General features: G+C 38.6%; 1 protein-coding gene across 1 annotated transcript in view; it reads left to right on the top strand.

Moving 5' to 3' along the window:
- The window catches only part of tsnare1 (T-SNARE Domain Containing 1), a 90306-nt gene that overhangs the window by 19998 nt on the left and 42825 nt on the right, over positions 1–27483 (top strand). The window contains exons 3-8 of the mRNA XM_079470125.1: positions 7085–7162; positions 7294–7363; positions 17438–17528; positions 17744–17818; positions 19032–19088; positions 22984–23139. Coding sequence (XP_079326251.1) covers positions 7085–7162; positions 7294–7363; positions 17438–17528; positions 17744–17818; positions 19032–19088; positions 22984–23139 — 527 coding nt within the window. The remainder of the gene's footprint in view (positions 1–7084; positions 7163–7293; positions 7364–17437; positions 17529–17743; positions 17819–19031; positions 19089–22983; positions 23140–27483) is intronic.

The raw sequence follows: 27483 nt of genomic DNA, 5'->3' as shown, positions 1-27483 counted from the left end.
GAGGGTATCGTTTACTGATTTCTGTTGGTTTCCCTTCAGGAATGGCTGTAGTCTACATTTTGAATCTAGACAAGCTGAATAAGATCTAACCATATTTTATCAGCTGTAAAATAATTACGAAAAATAATATAGACACAACACACAGATCATAGAAATCACGTTTGACTCCCATCTGGATCTCTGGAAGCCACGTGCTGGGGCAAACTTCTCCTTTTTAACGAGGAAATGTTATAGATTTGCATGCAGCATGAATCCAGCAAAACACCAAAGTAATTACTCATAAACATTTTTAAAACATTTATGCCCGCACCCACTTCTGCTGGAGAGGATTGATTGACTAATTAAGTGCACGTTGTGTGCGAAACTTCGTAACCCCTTGTGTCCTTTTACCTGAAAGATTATGTGAAGAACCTGAGAATCTGGGCTTTTGTTAACTTTATACTTACCAGAAACAACCACAAGCGCTAAGGACTGTGTGTGTGTGTGTGTGTGTGTGTGCGCCAAGCATTAGCAGAACCTTTCAATGCACTTACTGGGGTTTCACATGCTGTGCACGCAACTTAGATCACACAGTGACTTCTGGTGTTGACAAAAACAAACATGCATGCAAAAGCACTGCACTTATTTCATTTAGACTGGGATTTTTAAACGATTATAAGGCAAACAACAAAACCGAGCATATTTGACAGTGCTTAAACACTCCAAAAAATTCCTGAATCATTTAATACGTAGTTGACGTTAAACGTAAACTAATCAGAAAAGGTCCACTAATATAGATAAGTGCAAGTAGTTGGGATAGCATTTTGAGAAAAATTGTGTTTGGAACACACGCTTGCTACAATACAAATCAGACATACACCATTTGATCATGCATTTAATGCTGTCTGTTTTTGGTACTATTTTTCTTGGCAAAGCAAACCTTAGATAGCTGTGTTGTGTCTGAAATGTCAGCACTTGTAATTGCGTGTACGGTGTCTGTTCTAAACGATCCTTGATCAGATTCTCCAAAAAGTATAACGGCAATCATAGACATTCCTGTCCAGATGGTAGGACCCCCTCGAGACCACTGAAGAATTATGATCTCTGCATTTTTCCTTTTAAAGCGTGCAAGACAGATGAATTGCAGTTACAGATGCATTGCTTTTCCTGGTGAGTCATTACAGATTGTGCGACAGCCTGGTGTTGCACTGCAGGGATAAAGCCCCGTCTCGCACTGTATGGCACGTCTGACAGCCATTTTTAGCCTGCAAACACCGCTCTCCCCGTGCTCATCTCAGCTTTTTTACCCTCTGTCATAGCGCTCAGGCGTTACATGGGATTGCTTTTTTTCAGTTTGAGCATGTGTTATTGTTCAGTTTGAGTTTGTGAGGGGCACATGATGACCTTATGCATAGTCTAACTAAGGAGAAAGCATTTGATTATGTCATTTCCTGATTTGAACACAATGCAGAAAGAGCTAAAGATAATTTGCATCCCATATATTTAAGATCAATGTGCTCACTCCAGTCCAGAAAAAAATGCATCATGGTTAAGCACTTCAGCACTTTGTGTAATCTGTTTATTTTTCTGGAGGCCTTACACTCAGAACTGAATAATGTAAATTTATGAGCTCTTCTAACTCCCCATCTTTCCACAGTCTTCTGTACATGGCAGATGCAAAATGAAGGAAAGGTGTTTTTTGCTTGAACTTTTATTTATCTTCATGGACTGTTAATATTGTGTTTCAATAAAAGATGATTGCAGAATGGACCTGATTTGTGCCAGCTTTGTAAAACAGCCAATGTTAATGGCAGAGTAGTTCCGAGCCAAGACCAAATACATTTATAGGTCATGTACACTACAATGCTAAACCCTCCGAGAGTTGTCGTGACAGAATTATAATTTTAATTAAAGCTGCGAGCAGCATTTAGCGGGTTCGAGCAGTTTAAGGCATCTAAAGCAGCTTTGCCTTCATCAAGTAGGCCGAGGACTCTCATCCTAAAACACCCAAGTGGACGATACTCCCAACGCCTGAAAAATTATAGATAAGGTCAGCAACGGTTCACAGACACTACGCATGATTACACACATATGCACATAGAGTACACTTGAGGGGAATGATCTTTTCAGGTTCATTTGGTCACATCAATTTAAGAAATGACCCCTAAATGCATTGAGTTGCTGCCACGTGACTGGTTGAGTAGCTATTTGGGTTTACATGCAATTGTACATAATAAAGGTGTGTGTTATTTTTAGCAAAACAGCATCTTACAACCAGCCAGACATGTTCTATATTTATAGATGTTTAAATATGGAGCAACGTTTAATGTTTAATGCATTATATGTCTAACACTGTGTTCCTGTGAGACAGGAAACATATCCCTTGTCCGATCACCATCATATTTAGCATGCTTGTTTAGTGTAATAAGATGTATGATTGTACTTAATGGCAAGTCAATTGGATTATTTGTTAAGGAGTTGCGAGCTTTCAGGTACACCGTTCACTTGTATATAATAAAGGACCCTGTAACGGTCACGGAAATGAAAAAAGTTGAACATGTTTTTGAAAGTTATTGATCTAGAGAGTCCAGAGAATTGTACTGTGGTGGAAATTTTGAAATCGATTGAAAAACCTAGGACAAGTTCACAAAAGTAGGTTCTTAACATCATCACATATAACTCACAAACTGTTTGATCGACATCAATGGTTCAAGAGCCAAATTTGTTTGGAATTATGAGAGCTTTCATATGATATTGATAGTTTGTGTATATGTCAAATGTCACGTGATACACAATTGTTAAGGCAACCAAAGATGTGTAAATTTTGCCATTTTTACTGTTATAGCGCCAGCTCAAACGCTGCGGTATTTTGTAAGTCATCTCGGAGTGCTGGTCTACACATATGTTCCAAGCCCCATGATGATATCTCTAATAGTGCTCGAGTTATGGGCTTTTTTATGTAATAGGCTCCGCCTATTTAAAATGTTTAAGCCCCTAAGCAACGGTGAAAGGAAATTTCAACTTTTTTTTGATAATTATTTACATTCACACTCCACAGAAGTCATCTGCATTGGTTTGGATTCGGTCGGTCGAAAAACCTAGGACTAGTTCGCGAAAGTAGGTTTTTGACATCGTCAGCGATAACTCACGAACCGTTCAATCGACAGAAGCGAGTCCAGAGGCAAAGTTGTTCAGAATGAGAGGAGCTATCATATGATGTAAATAGTTTGAGTATGTGTCAAATGTCACGTGATACACAATTGTTTATGCACTCCAAAATCGTTACTTCGCCCCCCGGTGGCCGAATGAGTTCATATTTCTTACACACCTTCAGGACCACGAGTCGAACAAGCCCAGCGAGTGTCGTTTCGATTGGCCTCCGTTAACCCGGTCTAATGAGTGCTCAAACTTCATTGGCCGATGACCGCCATGTTTCTTTAGATACGCCACTGTCCTTTTATACAGTCATGGTACATGACACAAAGACACACCATACCAAATAATAAGTTGATCGGGCAAACGGTTGGGTAGTTATAGCCCTTTTCGAGTTCATGTATATTATAGCGCCACCTAGTGGCCAAACGCCGACTCCTTTTTACTGTGACCTCGGACTGAGAGTCTACACATAGGGTACAAGCCACGTGAAGATTGCTCAAACGGTTCACAAGTTATGGCCATTCTAGTAAAATATTCCACTTCCGGTTCAGACGTTTTGGCGACCCCTAGAAACGGTGAATCGAAATTTCAACTTTTTTTTTATAATTCACTCTCCACAGAATTCATCAGCATTGATTTGGTTCCGATCGGGCAAAAATCCAGGGACTAGTTCATTTTTTTTTTTCATAAATTGCAAATTAGCGAAAACATTTGCATACCGGAAATGAAATCGGAGATATACGTTTTTTAAGTTTGGAGCCAATGATTACAATGATATAAAACACTTGGGTGTGCGACAAACGGTTTAGGAGTAAAGAGGTCAAACACGCTTTTCATCGCTGTAGCGCCACCTATGGGCCGATTTGGCTGGGTCCATGTATCTGAGTAGCGACAAGGACTACTACCATCTGACCAAGTCTCAGATTTGTCGGCCTTACGGTTTGGGCTGCACGATCAGTTTTACTGCGAATACGGCGGAAAAATAAGAATAAAACCTACAAATACAATAGTTTTCTAGCCCTACGGGCTCGAACCCTAATAACTTTGTGGTTTCACTCTCTCCTCAAACTTTAATGGGTCTAATAAATAGTTGATTTATATAAAAAATTATATAATAGATAACTATTGTATAATATAAAAAAGATAAATAGTCATATATGCTGTCACGGTCATTGCATGCTGCACCAAAATATCTAAATACAGAATTGTTTTTGTTCAGAGTTTCCGTTCCCTATTTCACAGATAGGATAATAAATATTATTGTTTCAGACCTTCAAAGTGCTTGTGTGAGGCAGAGCCACACTGGTAATTTCCTACTTTGGCACAAACACAAGAAAAATAGCAAGTAGACAAATTGGACCATAGACAATACAGTAGAACAAATTTCACAGATTCCCAACACAGTAAGTGTGTGTGCACTTTTGTCTGTTATGAGCAAGGATTTAAGGTGAATCCAGGCCTCATGAGGTTGAGAGAGAGCATATCCTCCATTTTACGGAAGGTCTTTTACAACAGGGCTTTTTGTCCGAAGTATACTGCATACTGACCGGAGAAATCTGTTTTCTTTTATTAAATATTTTAATGGGGTAGTTCAAAATGAATGTGAACATTTTAGGGTTGCCATGCTTGATCAAATCTCTTGAAAATCGAACTTACTGTTACTGTTAGTGCACAGTTTTCCAAAATTTCACAGTGCACATTGACAAACAGTTGTTTAGGAAAGTCTTTAACCTGTTGCACCCTACATGCCAACAGCCACAGACTTGCACCCCCGACAGAAGGTCTTACACACACACATAGGAAGTAGGATCTGGTGTCCTCCGTCAGCCCACCCCTTCTGAATTGAGCTCTGAGCGGTGATGCTGTATGCCGAGTGAAATGAATATGGAACATCTATCTATCACAGAGATGGTTTGAGAGAAAGGATGAGAGGTGTGCTCATAGCTGGAGGCCAATGGAGATAACAGTAAGGGCACGAAAGGTTGTTTCCTTGAAAAATTATCCACTGACGGCTGCTTATCACCTTGTAGCTCACACATGCACACACAAACAAGCACATCTGGCTGCAAGCAGTCAGATAATCTCCTGTGTTTCTTTCCCTGTCATGTTGAATGTATGTCTAAAATGTCTTTTTATATTGAATCTTTTCCGATTTTAGTTACCATTATAATGTTCAGATCCTAAATTATGATTGGATGACTCATTTTAAAACTAGAAAAATTGCTTTTATGGATATATTTTTGCCCGATATATGGTATTTTAAAACAGCAAAATTTTTGTCACTTTACTGGAAACTGTAATAAGGTAAGTAGGTTTTCTTGTTTTAGTAACTAAATCCCAACCTTCTGTTGGCCCATATTATGCACTGGTGTAAAAGATTGTCTGTGATTTTCTACTCTCAAGTGCAAGTGCATTAGAGCTCAGAAATGAGTTGTGAAAAACAGCTCACCAATTACAGTCATTTCGAGGGCAGAAGTAGACAAAAGCATGTAAAGATGTGTGTTTGTGTGTGTGTGTGTGTGTGCAGGTCCCGTGGGTTGTGCTGAGATACAGAGGTTGTGTAGTGGATTTGATTAAGAGCTATTGATGATTACCTGTACTTGTCAGGGTACATTTATTGGATGAAGAAAATGACTGTGCCCACACGCCTATTTGGGCAGCTCACGACTCAGTCTGTTTAGGCCTGCCTGCTGCCTGGAAAACTGGCGTGCATGCGCCTCTTTCTGATTTATTTGGCATCGCTAGAGTGGCGAGCTGAAATATGGAGACCCTGGTGAGCAGAGCCTGCCAACAACAGTACATCAGTCAAAGAGAACTAACATCGTGACCACATTAACGTGTTATATTAAAGCAATGAGCCACTTGAGGTGATTTACCATGGGTAAGGGCCATTGGAAAGCGTTTTGCTGTACAATTTTGCAAGACGAACACAACGTGTTACAGATGCACTTTACATTTCTGTTATTTTCAGTCTTTTATACATATTTTTTTAAAGATATATTTAATTTCATTTGAAAGGACAGTGGAGAACAGACAGGAAAGCATTGGATAGACACGGGACCGGCAAAGGACGTTCGAGACGAGAATCGAACTCTGGTCGGGCCGCAATTGCACTGGCACAAGATATTTAATGAAATCTTAAGAGATTCATTTGACATCTTGATTTTGGAAGCGTTCGATTGGATGTGTTTTGTTCTCATGCATATTAGACGTTTATTGAGTGTTTTATGTAAAAAATAATAAAAATCAACTGAAGGTTTATGAATTTTGATTTGATTTTTTATATATTTTCAATTACAGTGTTTGGGATGTTTTCGGTCAAAATTTCCTAAACCCCTGACGAGAAAGATATCGTTCTATGCACGAGTTTCTATGTGACAAAAAGGATGCAAGTTTCTGAGAGACAACATACTTATTTCTGGGATTTCTGTGAATTAAAATGTACAAATCAGACGCAATAATGTCCTACAAATGAGGAAGGGATGACTCCATATGGAATATCAAATAGATACTACTGTTTAACGTTGCATGTGCCCATTCATGAGGGATTTGGACCGTTATGGCTGTGACAATACACTTACTATGGAAAACTTTGCTTTAAAAGCACACAAAACAAATGCTTCAAAACCTTAGAGGGACCTCTAACCACAATGTTTTCCTGTAGCTCAGTGGTTAGAGCATAGTGTCATGGGTTTGATCCCAGGGATCTATAGGATAATGCAATGTAAGTTTCTTTGGATAAAAGCGTCTGCCAAATGCATAAGTGCCAGTGTAAATTTGCATGGAATTGCCACAATTGATAAATTAACAAGATGTCTTGTTGAAAGTGTGGCTTAGCAGTTAGCACACATGTGACCGTGACATAGAACCATTTTTATTTACTAAGTTCATTACATTTGATTAAAATTGAATTGAAAAAATAAACTGTTAAACTTTTTTTTCTACACAGCAACACAAGTTAGCCCCTCAGAGCTGCAAGATGTGTTCCAGGAAACCTCCTCTAATATCTTTCAGATCAATGCCAATGGTAAGTTTAAACAGAATTGCCAATATAAACTAAATTTGACTGTAAGCTATTAAGGACAGCATGAGATGTAAGTTGTGATGTGAAAGCGACAAATTTAAAGTCACATGGAAATTACTGTCTGTTCTTTGCAGTCGTAACCCTAGAGAAGAACTTTCAGTCATTGGGAACGTCAAGAGACACAGCAGAGCTGCGACAGAGTTTGTAAGTCTCTCTCTCAAACACACACGCACACACAAATTAGTCAAGACCACTTGTTGTCATATTTGGATTATGATTTGGCATATACATGCACTATATCATAGCTCTCATAGAAACCCATTGCCATTGTTTGGTTAAAGGCAAAACCTGATTTGTCCAGCTTATGAGTCTTTCGAAAAGTAAGGAAAGCTTCAGAAGTTTTCAGCATCTGTTTGTAATGACACGTCCTTTACAAGTATAACCAAACTATCACGGACAGAAAAGCAAGCTTATGCCACGCTACAATGTCTTAATGGTCATTGAAGGCCTTTGGGAAATTATACAAGAATTTTAATAGCTTGCTTCTTGCTGATTTTCTATAGACAGCATTGAAACCAAGCCATATCTGAGCGTTCACTCTCACTGTTTCAACACCTACTGCCCAGCATGTATTGATTACTCATCTGACTCTCGGAGTGAGGATGCAGCACTCAGAAAATTCCTTGCGGATGACAAAGTAGGCAGCATGAAATGGCTGTTGTTTGAAATGCATTATGCTACCTGTGTCCAGTGGCGGCTCATCAATTATATCAGCCATTTTTTTGGTTAATGATAGCATAGAAAATCTAATAGGCACTGTCTTAAGGTGTGCGCTTGTTTTTTTCTTGATGAATTGCCATTATTGAGGCACAACGTGACAGCTATTAAGCCTCGGTGCAAATTAGCTGCCTGAAACCAAATGAGATAAGCAGCCATGTTTGTCTGCAGCTACACCCTCTGCTGTTCTTGCTAAGCGACTGCACGGTACAGCGCATGTTATAGTGCATTTAGAGCAGTAATATTCTACCATAAAACGCATTAATGTTTCAGATTCACATTTGGTACCACTTTGCAGTCTGTGGTTTGGGGTTTAGCTATGTAAACGTGTGTACGTTCATAGCAGAAATCAGTACACCAGAGTCATTAGCTAATGTGTGCATAATATTTGTGAATATATCGTTTGCATCCACTTCATAAGAGGCAGTCTAATGAAGTGAATAGAAAAAAAATATTTTCATTCTATGTAATAGCCGACAAGTCATCCTATCTGTTTTGCTTACGCATTTCCTGTTGGTGTTTCTTCCTTTAGTTTGTTAGTTGACCTTGACTATGTTGCTCCAAACAGGGCACTTGACAGCAACTCTCTCGCTCTCTCTCTCTCTCTCCTCACTAAATCTACCCATTTTCTTACTCTTTCTGCCCTCTGCTGCACCTCAGCCGTGATTCTATTACAGTCAGGTTCCACAGAAACCTCGTAGTTCCAGGGTCATACTTCCCAGATGGCAATATGTCGCCCAAAGGCCCTGGCAGACTGCCCCCCCAAACTTCCTCATGCCCACACATACACATTTACTCTACAATGTCACAGACCGGACAAGATATGAGCACTTTAATGCACTGACTCACCGTGGACCTCAGAGACTGGTGCTATAAGAGATCAGTGAGGTGGTGGCTGCTGTTTTGCCCGATTTGGAAAGTTTGACTGGATGACTGATGATTACATTAACATTTAGTCATTTAGCAGACGCTTTTATCCAAAGCGACTTACAAAGAGTTCGGGGAGCAATAAGCGGTATGTCACAAAAGAGCAATAGTAGGTGCTAATACAAAGTTACTAGTTTCAACTAGTAACTAGTAACATGATTTCAGAATGAGGCCTATCAATCAATAAAAAAAGTAATTTTGATAATTATTTATTAGGTATTATGATTACGCTAATTATTTCGAAATTCCAAGGTTGTGATTGGCTGTGTCGAACATCTATTTTTATGTTCAGTGTAAATACAGTATATATTTTAGTGTGTAGAATCCTATGTAAGGATCGGATTGTTTTAGGATGCATAATAGAAAGTAACTGTTTTAAAGTGAAATAAAAAAGAATTTGATCATATGCATTGGTACTGTTCATATGCATTGCTACTGCCTTTCTAGAGGTTCTTGTTGTCAAGAAATTGAACCCAATTTGAACAGGCTTTTTATACGCACTGTATGACGTAAATCAGCAAAAATTCATTTGGCTGATTATGTGCGACCCTCTTTGTAATCGAACAAACACACATGCGGCAAAACTAAGTGGATTAAATGTTCACACCCTTAGTTTGTCATTGTGCTGCTTGGAGCATTGCACATTCAGCTCTTCTGCATATGAGACAGCCTTTTTCTTTAGACTGGAGGACACCTGTACTGTTTGTCCTGGCCTCTGCTGAGGATTCTGTTGACAGAAGGTGTGCCGTATGCTGAGAAGCCGTGAAGACCTATAGACAAGCCTACAGTCTAGTAGAATGTGGCTTTAAAACACTACCTTAACTGTCAGAGGTTAAAGCAGAGTTTGTTGAGAACGCTGGCATGGGTCGTTGATGTCGGTTTGGTTTACAGGTATGTGAATGTGTACAAGACCACTACAATTGCTTTTAATTTCTAGCCACCATTTTGCCTCATGGATGATAATCAAAGGGATTAACTTAATTTTGGAAAATCGTTTTTGGATGGTGGAACATGTTAAGTACACACTAGGGGTGTCCCAATACATTGCATCTGTACTGTCTCAAACAGTGATATTGAAATCATTGGTTATCAATATTGTGTTAATTCTACACATGTTATAATATTGTAAACTGTTCAGCACTTTTTCAAATGCTTTCATGTATTTACATTTCATCGTATATTTGTTTTATTGTACAAAATTAAAGACCAAACAAACAATAATAATAAAAAAATTCGACTGATAGCTTAATTTATTTCTTAAAAAAAATATATTGAGCTAATATTGTGACCATGTTTTTGGCTATGATAACTGTGAAGTTTTTGTGCCAGCCCTAGTACACATGATGATGCATGTTAACTACCCATATAGAGCGATTAGGATAATAATCTTAGGACCAGATTAACTAATAACCTGCGGTGCAAATGCCTTGAAAGTTAGCGCTAAAAAGTCGCGGACACAGCTGTTTTTGCGACTGACCTCATGCATTTGTAGGAGTTTCCTCTTCAGATGCAAACCAAGGGTGGAAAGTATTTAAATGAATCAAGCAGCGTGATTTACTAATTGTAACGAGCAAGGCGTGACGAGAGCCGTGAGGGAAAGTCCGAGGCCGGTGACGCGAGTGATAATGAGTGTCAGCTGTGCGTTGCACCGGTCTCGCATCTCTCACGGAGGAGCTCCGGGAGCATAAAAGGACGAGCGACAGGAGTGTACGACGAGAGAGGACCAGGCCTGGACTTTATGTTGTGTTTAAGTGTGTTTGTATGGGTGTGAAACTCGCTCACGGTCGACTGCCTGCATTTTACTTTCGGTTTGATGTTTATTTGTTATATTAAAAGTCGTTTTTCATTCGTCGGTTCCCGCCTACTTCCTCCCTTTTATTGAACCTTGCTACACTAATGTTTGCGCTCTTCATTGTACTGGTGTTTAACAGCCAAGAAAACATCTCTTAACCCTGTGCTAATTTGCACTCCCCTTAGAAGATTGCATTGGTCATTTTGATAATGAATTATTGGGTCTGTGTTTTTTAATCACCCACAGAACTTTCCACTCCCATTCGCCCTTTTTTAAATTGCGCTCTCACGCTTCTCTGCTCTGTTTTGTAAATCTGGCCCTTACTTTTTACAATTTCCAAGCAAGTTTGTTTTCTTGTAGATTGGTACGGTTGGAAATCAGATGTTATATTCAGGTATTATATCAGCTCTGTGATTATCATTGTTCTAGAGGGATGCATACTCACAGGTGATTTGTATAATTGATGTGAAAATCAGCACTTGTAATGCGATAATTCAGTTACACAATATCGGCGGACGGCCGAGCGTGTGCATTATCAAGTGTCTGATCTTCTAACCAAATGCAAAGTTAACTACGCATTACCAGAGCAATCAGAAAATGAACAGTTGATTAAAAGCGACTCCTAACTCACCTCAAGCTTTCAAAGCACAACAAGTGCAATCTACTCTCATACTCATCTAACTAATTTAACATCTATTGAAAATCCACTTAATCAATGTTCTGTGAAATATATTATTCATTAATCCAACATGTTAGGTATACTTGAAAGATGCACTATAAAGACCATTAGCTAAATTAAGTTTAAAATCTTCCACCAACACACAAATAACTATATTGCTATGACTATGAGATGTGCACTCTATGTAATCTTGATTTTAAACAACATCTGCGCAAATGTCGCCTTATCTGACAATGTCAGAATGGTGTCCATCATCGTGACTGATCCTGTACGCGTCATTACCCCAGGTCGAGATCGCTGTTTAATGGCACGTTGCGCTGGGATAATTGTTTCCTGCTCATTAGCCCTACATTTCCTCGGCTCAGCGGTCGAGTGATCTTGCGGACGGGCTGTACTCTGTGTGCTGGATGAGTACACGAGAATATTCATCAATGTCCTAAAGTGAAGACCTTTAGTTTTCAGACAGTGGGGTGACAACAGATAATTAGGTATGTTTATTTAGTTCGAAATGTGCACTTTTGTCGTGAACAAAGAATATTTTGATGACTACAGAACTTGCACGTGTTCTATTTTAACGCAAAACCCTGAAAAGTGGGCAGTAAACAGACTTCTGATTAACAGAGACATTTGTGTACATTTTCCATTATTACAACAGAGAGCCATCGGAAGTGCTTTATCTCAACACTTTGTACTTTAAAGTTTTGTTCTATTCTGTTCTGTTTGTCTACTGCAAGGATTTAGAGATTGTGTGTGTGGTTTTTAATGCTAGACATATTAAACATCCACAGTCTTAAAAGGACAAAAGAAGACCTAGCTTGGAATGTATGGGTTTATTAGATATTAAGAGGGTTTGGGTGCGATATTATTCATATAAAATATAGGATCTCTCCATTCACTTCTCAATTCGGGCCACATGACTTGGATTGACTGTTTTATTTACAGAGTAATAGAATACATTTGTTTATCATGAATGTGGTCTTTATTGCTAACAATATGTCACTTAATGCAATAATATAAGAGAGAAGAGGATGCGTTCTTATAAAACATGCCATATGCATTTATAAGCATATCAGTGGCGTGTGGTGGACTGAAATGAGAAAGTCCAAAGATAAAAAAGTTTTAAAAAGTATAGATTTATGTAGCTTTGTTGTTATTGCTCACATCTGTTTTCGACTGTTAGCATACATTGTGTTTGTGCATATAATGTACATATTATTATTATTATTGTTATATTATTATTGGGTGGTTACAGACACAATGGTCCATGTTGGCCCGAACAAAACATTACTGAGGTATATGTTCTTAAAGGAGTAGTTCACTCCAAAATTTGCCCCCATTGACTTTCCATAGGCATTTTTATTCCTTTAAGATTATATGTAGTTACAAAATGTGCAACCAGCCCTGCTGTACAAACAAAGTTCATTTGTAGCTGTGTTCAACTTATTCTGTGCATTCTTTGTGATTAACATCAGCCAGCGAGCAATAGAACTATTATATATGTAGCAAGCTATATTTTCTGCACTCCACTAATACATTTTTAATGTTGCTTTAAAAAGTAAGGCTATGGTTAGGGTTGGGCTCAATAAAAATATATTATTTTTATGCTTTGTAGTCTTCACCGCGCAGATGAAGAATGTTGTGCTTATCCGCACCAGTGTTTTGTGTATTTGAGAAACATTTATACAGGTTTGACTGCGAGAAGCCAGAACAGATCATAAATAGGGACGGAAAATACTCAGCTTATGTGAAATGCAATGAAACACCTTAGGAAAAGAAAGCGACGTGTCCCTCACACACAGCCGTCTAAAACTAGATACAAACTCGCAAAAGTAAATACCCTGCTGACTTCACACAGCATGACCTCCGTACATCACACTTTCTGAGAGAGAAATGGCTCTTGAGTAATTTTCACAAAGTCTATCTATGCCCAACACAAGAAAAGACAAAGTTAGACACTGACTTGACCTCTGAGTTCTGCAGTCAGGGTTTGAAATTGAGCGCCGTGTATGGGAGACGTGCTGCAGGTGTCCTGTGTCTGCGTCTATTGCGGTGATGCTTTCTCTGCAACCCTTCATTGTAATATAAGCTTTGTCTGCCAAATTGTCTGAGGTATTGCAGAGATTGTTTCTTTGTACAAATTGAAGATATACATACAGAAAAGATAAAGAGACTCTTTCAAATATTTATTTATTCAGCATTTGTAGATGTATTGTGGCCAGTCCAGTGTCTGTTGAACGTGGGGCAAACAAACTAACTATTTTGGCAACTGGTTAAAAAACTTATTTTAGGGGGATTAGCGAGTTAGATTTTGTTCATAATATTAATACTGAATGCGTATTATAATTTTTCAAGGTACCACACAAATGTGCAGCAAGAAAGTCAACCTTTGACTTCTCTGATTCACGGCTTCCGTGTCGGAGACGAACCTGATGGAATCATGCAGGTTTTACTGATTCAGCATCTGCTCAGCCCTGACCTCCGCATCCTCCAGTTCCTCGTGTCTAGTAGCAACCGCCTCGGCTGTACCACCGCCTGAATGTGTGTCCAGCCCTCCAGGGCTTTCATCATGCTCAAGATGGCCACGTCCAGTCATAGCGGAGGAAGACTCAACTTCCCTGGGAGTCTTTGGAACACAAAACATGCTAAATGCAGAGCATGACTAACCAACGTCTGGGGAAATAAACTGCTGGCTTTTGAATATGTGGGATGAGTAATAGCAAAACTTTTGCGTGGCTGCCTGTTGACCCTTGAGATTGTGTAGGCCATATTGTGCTTTACATGTTGCTGTTGAGGGAACACAGGAAGGCTTAATTGAAGGCGTATTGAAAGTGTTCAGTGGTTAATAGTGTGCAATATAATGAGGCTGAGTCATAGAGATCCAAAAGAGTTTCAAAAGGGCTCTATTTGTATTATGGCCATGACTAAACCCTGGCATTATCGTTTAAAATAAATTTATAGCGGTTACGTTTTCGATTTAGCTGAGAGAGAAAAAAACAAGATTTTTTTTCCCTGTTTTTTTGCACTTCTAGTTTTGAATCTCCTCCTAAATCTGTTCATACTGAGAAAATGGTAGTGTGACGTTGTATTTTTGTGCGGTTTTTCAGTCAGCCTCTGTTTCCTTGCTAAATGTCCTTCAAATCCAGCGGTCAACTGAATTTCATTGAGACCATTTACGTTCGATTATCTCAGGCACAGGGTTAACTGCCGCTAATGTGACACTGGCTACGGCATAACACGGATGCAAATGGTGCCAAGTTGACCTCTGTGTCTGCCTCAGATGGTGCTGTGTTGGTGCATGCGATGCTTGTGATTTCCAAACCGCCTCCTTCCTAATGCACAGACCGGCTGCCGGGGAGTTTATAGCGAAACAACGACCTGTCTACCGCAGATTTATTAGCTATTAATTCACCGCTTCTGAGAGTGACCCGCTGCTACATCCAATAGGGCACCATCAAATGTGTCTTAAAACCCAATGCCAAGCCATTCAACAACGCCAGGAGGAGTTCTCAAATTAAAACTACTGGAGAGAGGGAAAAGACGTTTTTGATTTTCAGCTTTTAGATTTCGGTTGTCGTTTTAGCACGCCTCGTGTTCTTTAGCTTGGAGGCTTTTTGAACAGTCATGACCTTACCAAAACTTCTCAACCAGTGATATTAAACCTTTGCGTGCAGAACTGTGGGGACGTGAGTCATTGCTCATGTTCCAACGTGGTCACGTAAAAAAACTTCAAGCTTTGTGGTTGAAGTGCTCTGATCCATTCTCCTTTTTTCTGCCGTATAATTAGAACGTTGGCCGTGGACCTCATCCTTCCACCCCTGCCGTTAGTTATGTGTGCTTTTCTGCTCCGCTGGTCTCGTTTCTGTCTCGTGGACTGAGAGCGACAGTGACGTGCCCCCACCCGTACCGAGATGTTTCATCCCAAAGCTTTCTCCCTTGCTTTTCAAATCAATATTTGAGTGGGTGGTGGGCTCTGGGCTCTGTACCGCATATCTCTGGGGAACAGGAGACACTCTGACCACCGGTCCCGGTTTCGGGTTTTCAAGGCAGGGATCAGACGGCGCAGGGCACAGACACTAAATCAATGGCCTTATCCAAACCCCCCAGCTCCGCCTGAAGAGAACACTGCATTTCTATCAGTAGATTATATTTGTTCAGCAGCGTCTGACCTGCTGGCCTCTTTTTCTCTCCATCTACCACCTAGCGCACTACTGCAAATAACATATAGACAAGCTCAAGATTTCAGTGTCTCTAATGCGCTTACTTTCTCCTCACTTCCTTTCCTGTATCTTTTCAGCCACACTTTTGTCACCCTAGTTAAGGATCTGTTTTAGGGTTAGTGGGGTCAGGACTTTGTCTGTGTGGATCTGTGGCCTATTCCTTTAGAAGATGCTGGTATAAAATGCGCTGTATAATAAAAATGATAGTTTTACATCTAGGCATTGTTTTTATTAGTTGTATTAATGTTTAAATATTACTGGGGCTGAAGCTACGGTCAAACTATCCTGTGTCTTAAAGAGACACCCCAAAATTACTACTTAAAATAACTTTTTTCTTTAGCGGAACACAACAGAAGTTATTTTGAGAATTGTTTCGGTTAGGGATGCTTAGATATGTACATTTTGGCAGATACCGATAACCGATAATTCTTTAACAATGGAAGTTGATAACTGATATTGACCAACATACAGTATCTTAACAATAATTAAAAAAAATTCTGTCCTGAAACAAAAGGCAAAAACTGCATTTCTTACTATAAAAAACAAGGTAACATTCAGTTCTTTTTTTACAAAAATCATGTACCAAGCCTACTTTACAATAATAAAGAATAAAGATTCTTTAACTTTAAAACTTTTCTGGTATGTTTATTTAATAAGCAAATTATGGATTTTCATCCAGTGCTATGCAGAAAAGTGTTCCCAGAGGAAATGTTTATAATTTATCGGCTTTAATATAACAGCCTGATTTTATTAATGGGCCAAAACAGATAATATTAAAAATGACTATTTATCGTCCAAAACCGATATGGCAGATAATATATAGTGCATCTCTAGTTTCTGTGGTTTTGTGTTAATATAATGGAAGTCAATGGGGTCCTGCGTTGTTTGGTTACCAACATTCTTTATAATATTATCCTTAGTGTTTGTCAGTAATAAGACAGTCACGCAGGTTTGGAGTGACAAGAGGACATGTAAAATATGAATTTTGTTCAAGTGAGTTATCACATTTGCTTTAGCGTCACATTTGCTTAAAATAAAAGGTTGCATGTTGTATTTCTAACGTCTTTTAATTGAACAAACCATTTGGCAAAACTGCAAATGTTAAAATGTTTGTCTTAAAGTTTAAAAGTACATCTGAAAAATATCCAGAATATCTGTAAAAATACTTTCCTCTAATTTCACAGCTTTAAAATAAAAATTTACTTCGTGCCAAAAGAAAGGACAAAATGACTTGGTCTTGAAGCAAAATCAAATCTGATTTATAGAGCACAACTGCAGATTTGAATGCATTAAGTTGTGAGAACAATTACCAGGCATACACATAAAGACAAGCCCCACAAGCACGGCCTGTAAGCTTGACCCTCGTGCGGCCTGTGCGTATCCCGACTGAAATTATGCTTCCCCTGCCCTCTTTTATTTGTGCGATCCAAATATTGCCTTCTATAAACCTCAACGATATAGCCTGGATTTAATGCGCTCTGCTGATGCATAAAGAACAGCAAATGATCTGGTTTCTCTTTCATTGTGCTCCGCTACCTTTCCTCCATTTGATTTGCTGTCTCAGTACGCAACGTCTAATCCTTTGCTTTTCCTGCGAGGCAGCAGATTGACTCCTGCCTGGAACCTAAAGCTTGCCTGACATCATCTGAGCCCTGCAGCCCAGATGCACAGTCCATCAGTGCACAAAGCTGTTCCTCTGTCGCACAGTCATTAATATTGATTTACTTAATTGGTTGAGCCTAATCCCTTCAATAGGGCTGTAAACCTAGCCCGGCAATGCACACTGGGATAGCGGCCGCACTGTTTGGAATCGTCTTCTGTGGTACTGCATGATTATCTATTTATTTTTGTCCTTTCTTTCCCTCTGTGTCCCTTTTTTCTTTTAGACATTCCACACAACAGCAGACCAATAAAGTCATAACAAGCACAAGTCAACTTGTCAAGCAACTTAGTGACATCATCAGCGGATCCTCACGGGTAAAAGTATTTTCTGTGTCCTTCGATTTAAGTCTCATTTATCTCGCCGTTCAAAAAAACAACGTGTCACTTATATATGGTTATCAGTCTATTAATATCTGTCACTTATGAAATAACTTAACGGGAGTAAAATAATGTGCATTGACAGCTTTCTATATGTCATGGTAATGTTATGGAGTTGTTAAACTGGTGATGTGTTCACTCTTTTCCAACAGCAAGACAGGCTCCGTTTGACGAGACTCAAGACAGAGCTGTCAGATTCTGTGCAGCGATATGGAGACCTGCAGAAGGTATAAATGAAAATCGTATTTGTCCACACAGGATCACATGCTTACCTCTGTCAAAGATTCCACAACAGATGTCTGCGGATGCACCAGCCACAAAAGTCTACTTGGCACTTTCTATAAGTACAATTTTTTTTTGTGTCAGTGCTTGGTCCTCAAAAATGGTATTGTCATCCTAAAGAATGTACAGTACAATTTGATATCATATACAGCAAAAAATAAGAGACCATTCCAATTGATTTATTTAAGTGTTTATTTATTTATTCCAGTCCAGTGTCTGTTGAAATTCAACAAAATCAAACCTCTGGAGTGACATAAAGTCATCCAACAGCAATGTGAAAGTCTGATAGCATGACAAGACGCATGAAAACTGGTTATGACATAACTTTTCCTACATACATGTACAATATTACTGTAAAAATATATATTTTCAGTTATTTTGATCTGTTTCTCCAGATTTTATTTTCTGCAAATAAATGCAGATGGAAACAATATTTGTGGAATTTGGTAGAAATAGTTATTGTAGTTCACAGAATAAAACAAGAATGACAATTTTACCTAAACACATACCTATAAACAGTCAATCTTACAATCAGAAAAACTCATTTTGAAATGGTCCTTTAAATTTTAGGTTTGCATTATTTGCGAAATGTCTAAAAAATCACCACATAAACCGGCAAATTACAGTATTAGAAAAACTTATTTTTAATAGGAATAGTTTTAACAAAAATGCAGCACAAAATGTGGGGAAGGAAATCTAACACTTAATAACACTATAATTAATTAAATATCAGTTTAATACATTATGACAAAAATATGACATTGTGGCATGATTTTAGTTGTTCTCTAAAGTTCCGAATATCTACAGGCCGAAAAAAATCTTAGAATGGAGGAGTGGTGGACACACAAATGAAATGCGTTTAAAGCCGAGCTCGTCATGATAAGTTAATTTTATGTTAGATAATAACTTATGTCACATAGTGACTAATATTGAATAAAACTAAGAACAGGGGAATTTGTGGCTCTGACGCTTCAAAGTAGCCAAGGGACGCCACGGTGTACTGAATTTTTGCTAAGGTGCCACTTGTGTAACCCACCCATGAAGAAATCATTTAAAGCTGTGCAAAAAGACTACTCTGATGTTAACCTCAGCTGAGCTGGTGTCACGTGTGCCTGCATCCTTTTGCATATTGAAGTCTTTTTTTCTCATTTCTGACAGAAAATTGCAGATCGTTCAAGAGCCTTGCTACCTCCAGCACAAAAGGACAGGAAGCAGGTGAGTGGCTTTAATATTGCGAAGTCCTGAGCGAGTCTACTTCTTCCTCTTTGTTCTTTCACAAGCTCTGCGACGGCCATGTGACAGGAACATAAAGAGGGTGTGATTGCATGCGGAATGGAGCTCTTTGATGCCTGTTTCTCAGCATTTTATTTTCTTGCAGGTCAGATATTGACTCGCACAGCAGCCTGTCACTTACAGAGCCGGTTGCTATTCTGTGTGTTTGTTTGGAATAGCTGTGCTTGTGGTAGAGAATGTGATAGCAGCATTGTAGGTCTGGAGGTCAACACAGGGGTGTGGTGTAGTGGGCTGGTAACCAAAATAATGTAGATTTGAGAGACATGTAAGGGTTAAACCCTGAGCAAGACATTAACCCTGTTACTACAGGGAGAATATTTCTGTCTTAAAGGGGTCAAATGACATGGCTAAAACGAACATTATCTTTTGTTTTAGATGTAATGCAACGTGTATACACGATTTAAGGTCCAAAAAACGCTGTATTTTCCACATACCGTGCAGGTTTGTATCTCCTCTTTGTCCCGCCTCTCTGAAACACACAGATTTTTGCAGAGAGGAACGCCAACCTTACTTGCGTATACATTGGGGCTGCCTTGGTCAAATCATACCATGAACTGACATAGATTATTGGGGGTGTGGTTACATCGCTTTCAATAGAATGCACTTAAATTTGAGCAATTTTACATGTCTAATACATGCATGGGCAACTTATAACACACCAAAGACACGTATTCGCATCGTATGACCCCTTTTAGTTAACAATACAATAATAAGAAAAATGCTCTACTATTGTTTATCCGTGCACCAAATATCACTGGTAACATTTTTAACTCATTTTGTTATTCTCTGATCAGTTTTACTTAAAATTCTGATATGCAATATTATAAAATGTAGCTTTTCTCTAGCTCAGTGGTAAAAGCATGGCACTAGCAACGCCAAGGTCACGGGTTTGATCCCCGGGATTGCAAATACCCACAAATGTATAATATAATGCAATGTTAGTCCATGTACTGTGTTTTACCTTTTTTTAGGTTTTCTTATTTTCCCCTGTAAAGCTGCTTTGGAACAATGCAAATTCCGCATTAGTTTGATGTGTACAGAACAGTCACACAAACGCACACAATACATTTTGTACTGTAAAGATGTACAGCTTTTGTCCTTGAATACTTTCTGCATCACATATCGTATATGTGGTAACCATAAATAACAAAATCCTTTACAGAATCCTCTAGAATGAGGTTAAAATGTTACCATACTAATATTGTGGTGGGCATTTTTGCCACACAGTTTATCGCGTGGGTGCTGGTTGATGCAAATAAAGTTTGTTTAGAAAAATGTTTGCTTAATGTTTTAACTTCAGGGCAACTTAAATCTCATACTTGTTTCTTTATGTGTTACTGAGAAAATGGTGGTCTTGGTAAGAAGAAACAAGAAACTTTGTGATTCACTACAAAGGGAAGTTGACAAACCAACCACATACAACGTGAAAATCTGTCATTTTTTCTAATGTCAGACATTTTTCAACTTCCATCATAACTTCAATTTTCAGTTCACCTGAGATGATTCAAGGATGTCCTGATGATTGATAAGTACTGACTGAATGAAAGCAATTGTCTTCTGTATTACCAGCAGTTTATACCATCAGCTCAGATTGACTCATGACTAGTTTGTGACAATACACACTCTTGTCTAACAGTCTCAGGTCTATTAGAATCCACATTTATTTTGTTCTTTTACCTTACACTGTTCTCTGGAGATGCTTATTTTATGTGAGACTCTTTCACCTGTGGCTCGTCTCTGATCTTCCCATCTCCCTCAACAATCCCTGAGGAAACAGCGCACCAGAGCAATCAAACAGGATGTGTAGTTCCCATATCAACATCAAGAACACAACCAAAATATTTAACACGCAGAGGTGATAGTCAAGAGTAAAACACTATTAAAAGGATCTGTTTGATCGCCCGGTTTTGCCGGAGTCGGTCTCTTATAATGCTGTAGTGAAGAAAAATATCACAATGCATGTGAGTCACATGTAAGTAAACTGTCCTTTCATTTGTCGAATTAAGGGGATACTTCAGCCAAGAAATAAAATGTCCCCATATTTTAATACATATTACTTTCTTCTTAAAGAATAATGCAGTCGGAGTTATAATACCACGTATACTTTTTCTTCCAAACAGTAGAATAGGAGTTAATGGGGAGTAAACTTGCGACACGCCTGCATCATTTGTCGGAAAACAAGCCTCTGGTTCACGTGCAGCAGAGGGATAACCGAAGTGAATTCACGTTAATAGTGTTGTCAATATGGATATATCTCTTAAACAAACGCATCGATTCGCAGAAGGCATTGTTAAAACCACGGAGGCGTGTATCGCGCAGTTCTTCGATCGATGGATGCACTTTTTGGTGCTTCAAAAAAAATAACATTCACGCACATTCTACCGCTTGTAAGAAAAAGGATTGGTGGTATTATAACTGGTAATAATTACGACTGCATTATTCTTCAAGAAGAAAGTCATATTCAGTTGGGATAAGTAAAACATGGATACATTTTGTTTCTTTGCTGAAGTATGCCTTTGAGCTTGAAGTTATAGACTTCCATTAAGATGGCTGTTCTTTGGAGTTACTAAGCAAGGTAACCTTTATCAATACATCTTTATTTATACCTACTTAAAAAATTTAATCATCATTAAGAAAATGTGTACAGATTTTTTTGAATTTTTAAATCTTGAGTTCTGCAGTCCAATTAACATAACAGTCTAAATTATAAGAAACTAAAGAACTAAGAAACTGTGCTTGCTCATCCTGAAAACAGAAACATCTTTTGGAATAAGCCGACCTGTCTTTAAAAATATCACAGACAAGGTGGCATAAGGACGTTCCTTGTTATGATTGATTGGCGGAAGAATGTCTCCACTGATGTATATAACTAGCTCTCTGCCATAACTGCAATAATTAAACCATCATCTCTCATCTACCAGCCCTAAGAAAACTTCCTAAGAATAAAATCTAGAGGATTTATGAATAAATCACATCATAGGATCAACCTGGCTCATTCAAGATGGGATATCCTCATTTTAAGTATAGTCTAAAAAGCATTTTTGTTATCCATTTTGAACTAGGGATGTTTTTTTGCAAGTTACATTCACATGCATTTGAATTTGAAATAGACGAAACTTTGGCAACACTATATTTCAGAGCAAATTATGCATCCGAGCATGAATACAGATTAAAGCATTTTGTTCTTCAGCTTGTCAATAGATGCAAAAATCCTCCCAAACACAAGCCGCTCTGCGACCTAATAGACAGTGGAATCCTGAACGAGTGGGAAGACAGTGGCATCGCGAAAGAGATGATGTTCCCGAGGTGGACCGAGATGTATCGGATGTGCTAATTCTGAGAGGGAAAAATACAATGAGTCATCCGACACATAGCAAAAAATAATAGCCCGCCTGGGGTCTTTATCGATGTCATGCATATGCAATTTGAGGAATTAACAGATCAACGTTCTCCTCTCTAAGTGACCGACTCCCACCTTCAGAACCTTCAGGCTGAGGGATAGTTCAACCTAAATGACTAACAAAGGCGGCAGTCTCTTCCTTTGCTGAAATAGTGGTTGGCGAGTCATTATCATTAGGTTTTATCTCCTTTTCTCCACCACCATGAAATAGCTTGTTGCTATTATGTGAGCGGTTTACAGACCGACCACTAAGAAAGTTATGTAACTAACGCCATTTCTGAAGTACAACTTGGACTTTGAAAAAGTTAGGTGCAACCGGTGTGAACAGCCGCAATACTCAAATGTTCCAGACAATGTATATAATTTGGTCCCCAAAGTACAGTATAATAAACAAATGTAATTTTTGTTTGTCTATAGAGCGTACAGACTCCTTTCAGTGAATTAGTTGAAGAGGGGCCGTTGTTTGGAGGAGGGGAAAACGTGGACAGTGATGGCCAGGCGTTCCTGTCGGAGATCAGTGAGGAAGACGTGGAGATCCTGAGGCAGAGAGAAGAAGCGCTGCTTCAGATTGAGGTAGGAGATCGGTAGCCACACCCACTGACCACACCAGGGCATAAATAAGCCTCGCCGGCCTTGACAAGCTTCTTTAAAATGATTACGTTTTTAAAACGTTCTTATGTTAAAAAAGTGTTTTAACTGAACTTTTTTGCTGCTCAAAAACAAAACTAAATAAATTTACAAATTTGTACATTTATATCTTTTATGAAGAAGTGAAATTAAATTATTGTACAGTAATAAACTGCCTTTGCCTAATCTTGCATTTGGTGTAAAGTTAAAGGTGTACAGTGGTAAAGTATTTTTACTCCCAGGTACATTTTGAAGTATATTCCTAGTTGAAGAAATGCACTACAATACAATTGAGAATGTTTACTGCACTACTTTAAGTTTAAAATGTGCGAATACACTAAAATACTTTACTCAAGTACATAAAAAATCTACTACATTTTACTTAAATATTTTCCTTGAGTAAAAGTTTTAAAAAGTACTAGATTTTTAATGTACTTAGGTTTTTAATGTAAAAAGAGTAGAACAAAATATATACAGTATGCTTCATAATGTGGTGAAGTAAATGTTCCCAAAGAAAAATCAGACACAAATGTATTTAAATAGAGAAAATACTTCACCAGTACTGTCCAACTCTGAAATTAATGCATCATTTCAAAAGTTGCACAAGTTATCTTATTTTTAGTGTTTTCTCTATGCAGTCTTTTGAAAGAGTTAAATATCCAAATATTGTTTTGCATAAATGTTGGTACAACAGCGGAAGGATGAATGAATTTTTGTATAACCCCCCACAGAATAAGCACTTTAACCTTGTTATCTGTCCCTAACAAACTTACTCATATTATCTGTAAGGGTGGCTTGCGGTCCGCTTGCGGAAAACACTATCATTGTCCCTTCTTCACCACTTCAAGCACATTTGAATGAACAAACAGGATCTTTAGCGGTAACATCACAACATAACTTATTTCCTTGTGCATAAAAGCCCTGAAGAACTTTGTTGTTAAACTTATTTGCTGTACTCGTCATTATCTTTAGTAACTGTTGTGTTGAACACCGAGCTCTCTGCCCAATTTCCCGGCTCTCACTAATACAGTTTGTTCTGCTGTTTAGTGGCACACACAAGCAGAAGGCTTTTCATACCCCACTGAAAAAACAGCGTCGAGTGACTATTGAAGTATGTCCCGTCTGTGGCCGAACAGCTGTTTTGCTCCATATGTGCGTTCCCGTATGTGAACCTGCTATGATGGGATCATCCTATTGTTCTTTGACACGGGCTTGGTCTGATTTCAAAGCCATGTGTTTTAGACACGTAGCATGCGCTGTTCCTTATTGATGCGGTGTGGTCAAAGAGAAAAGTGAGAATGAGAGCCAGAAGTAAATGTGGCCTGTCATAATTATTGACGGGGTAGAAAAATAGATTGAAAGCGAGTCGCACAGATGGCGTTGTCGAAACAAATGACGCTTTCTAGTTCGAATAGCACGGAGCTGAAAAAACGAGAGAGGTTGCGTGTCCTAATGACCAATGACAACCTTGAGAAAGCCTTGGAATTAAGATGAATGGCATTTCAAAGCTGAAGACCTGTCTGAAGTTCAAAGATGTTCAATTGCTAGCGCATCTCCCCATCTGCTTAACGGACAGGCATCAGACAGTCTCGCATCCCACCGCCCCTCTAATAAATTCCCATTCGTCACATAGACAAAACATGAAAAGCTCAAACAAAACCGACAGCCTATTTATTGGAGGAGAAATTGGCCCGGGTTTTCACATGATTGGAAAGGTGATGAAGATGAGTTTGTGCTCCAGAAGCTCTGATGGAAGTTCTGGAGATGTCGATGGCCCCGGGGCCCTGCCGAGCTGATCATATCTGACAATGTGCTCTTCCTGTCTGGCATCTTCCCTGCGTTTCCTCAATCCTCACCTCCAGCTTGCCCCACACATCATCTTCACCAACGAGACTCAAGTGAATCAGCAGTGTTTGTACCCCACCACTCTCTCTCTCTTTATCTCTCCCTCTCTCGTTCACTTTTAGATGGGTTCTCAAGGGAAATACAGAAGATGGAATGTCTGTTATCCGTGTAAAGCACAATCAGTCCCCCCCCCCTCTCTCTCTCCCCCTCCCTCCAAAAGCTGATCTATCCTCTTCGGTAGTTCGCATTTACTCTGGCAGCATGTGCGCTCGGGCGAAGCGTTCTCTGGCGAACCGTGGGAAGGGACGGCACGGATAAAGGACACAAGGGTTGTTCATGCTTATAGATTCTCCATCTTCATTTTCTTTGCGGCAACCCACAAGGGTAATAAATAGTACCTCGGTATTAACAAATTCAATTTGGACATGACACATTGAAAGGGAGGAGCCAGGCTCCGCCTTTCCACCTTTGTGACATCAACCCCAGTCGCACCTCTGACACGCTGGCACAGCTATCATTTCATCAGAATGAATTCTTAAAAAAAAGAAAACATAGGGCATGACAAAGGACACATTTCAAGGGGAATCTGAAATCAACACCTGGCCCATCCAATAGAAAAAATAGACACACGTGTCTGCGCTGCAAATGTGTTCAGAGCAGCTCATTTGCCCTTCAGTGAAAATGGAAGTTTTAATGCCAAGTGCAGCTACAGTAAACCATGATAACGGCAGACAAGCACATCTGTAACAAATGCTGGTGGTTCTCCAGCCTAGTTAAGAATCTTAAGTCGTGATGTCAAGATTAAAAGACAGAATTGCTTAATCATTTTACTTGACTATAAGACATGATTGTAAGGAAGAAAAAGTGTGATTTCTTAGTTGCTTTGGAGAATTAGGAGACCAATATTCTCTATTTTTAAGTGTCTTCAAAAATAGAATGTCCCAAAAGGGTGGTTGAAAAATATAATTCTAAAACATAATCCAGTGTCTTGGTAAATATCACCAAAATAAAAAGCTATATTAACTTATTATTATTATTGTACTATATAATAAATTACATTTATTATTTAAGTTTATTGAATGAAAAGATTTTGATTAACAAATTACATTTTTAATATACCCTTAATATTATTTGAGTTACTCGATTTACTTACTTTTGACTAACATTTACTCATTTAAACAGTATATTTTTATTGATAAAAATGTTTTTGTGTGTAAATAATTTCACAAAAAAATATTAAGTAAACCACTGTTAAACTTTTTAGAGTGATGGTGTGACAGCAAAAATTCATAAAACTAAATTAATGTTGTTAATATTCATATTTGTAATATAAAATAGCTTAATTTCTGTCACTTTATAGGATACATTTGGCAATATAGTATAGTAGTGACCAAAAGTGATGTCCAACTCTGGACAATTGGATAACATCACTCATTATTCTATTATTTGATTGAAGATGCATTTAAATGTATGCATGCTGCATTGGTGTGTTTGGGGTTTCAACTGAAGCTCAGCTTTGGAAAGAATTAAATAAATGATTCTATTCTATGGAGACAAAACCAATGCAAGTCAATTGGGACCAATGGTTTTATTTAAGAAAACTTAAGTTCTTTGTAAAGTTTTCTACTTTATCTCAGAATGGCATACACGGTTATGTAATTTATAAAACATTTTACGGTTCTGAAACATATCATTCCCATGATATAAAATGACTAACTGCTGAAGTGATATAAGATTGTGGTCATACCGCCCACCCCAAAAGCAAACTTTTCCTCTACTATAATTGTTCAAATACTTTTAACATTCTACCTCAAAACTCTACACTATTTCAACAATTCATTTTATTTTATTCTGAAATAAACCTGATACCTGAACTATACAGAGGACTAAATCTCCTGAGCTATGAAAGAGTACCCTTACAGGAATAAAATATAGTTCTTTGAGTGGCCACGTCGTAATGCATGACTATGTCTCTTTGTGGGTGCCTAGGCACGTAACTGTGCATATGGCTTCAATGCCGTGTATGCTGGTGTTTGTTTTTTGTTCTTTGCATTGTTCTGCATGTATATAGTGTGTACGTGTCTAGTCAAAGCACGTCCTGTGTTGATCTACTTTGATGCAGTAAGGCAAGGGTGGTGTTATTCTTATAACAAACAACCCTGACTCTGTGGGTGTGCTTTCTCTCTATCCCAGTCTTTCCCTCGCGCTCTCGGTTCACCCACAGCTTCGTGTTGAGAAAGACCAGCCCCTACACGTTTTCATCCTTCTTTTCAATTCAATCATATACTGTAGGAAGGACTGGGAACAAAGAAGTTCTTATTCAGATAAGTTTTATTGATTTTTATGTCATTTCTGTATTGTTAATAAATGCTGGATGCACGCTTAGATGCCGGTGTGGGAGGAACACAATAATAAAAAACTCAGCGATGCAGTTTCTAAACAAAG

This window comes from Barbatula barbatula, assembly GCF_947034865.1.
Source record: "Barbatula barbatula genome assembly, chromosome: 12".
In the NCBI taxonomy this organism is placed as follows: domain Eukaryota; kingdom Metazoa; phylum Chordata; class Actinopteri; order Cypriniformes; family Nemacheilidae; genus Barbatula; species Barbatula barbatula.
This window is presented reverse-complemented; position numbering and strand designations above follow the sequence as displayed.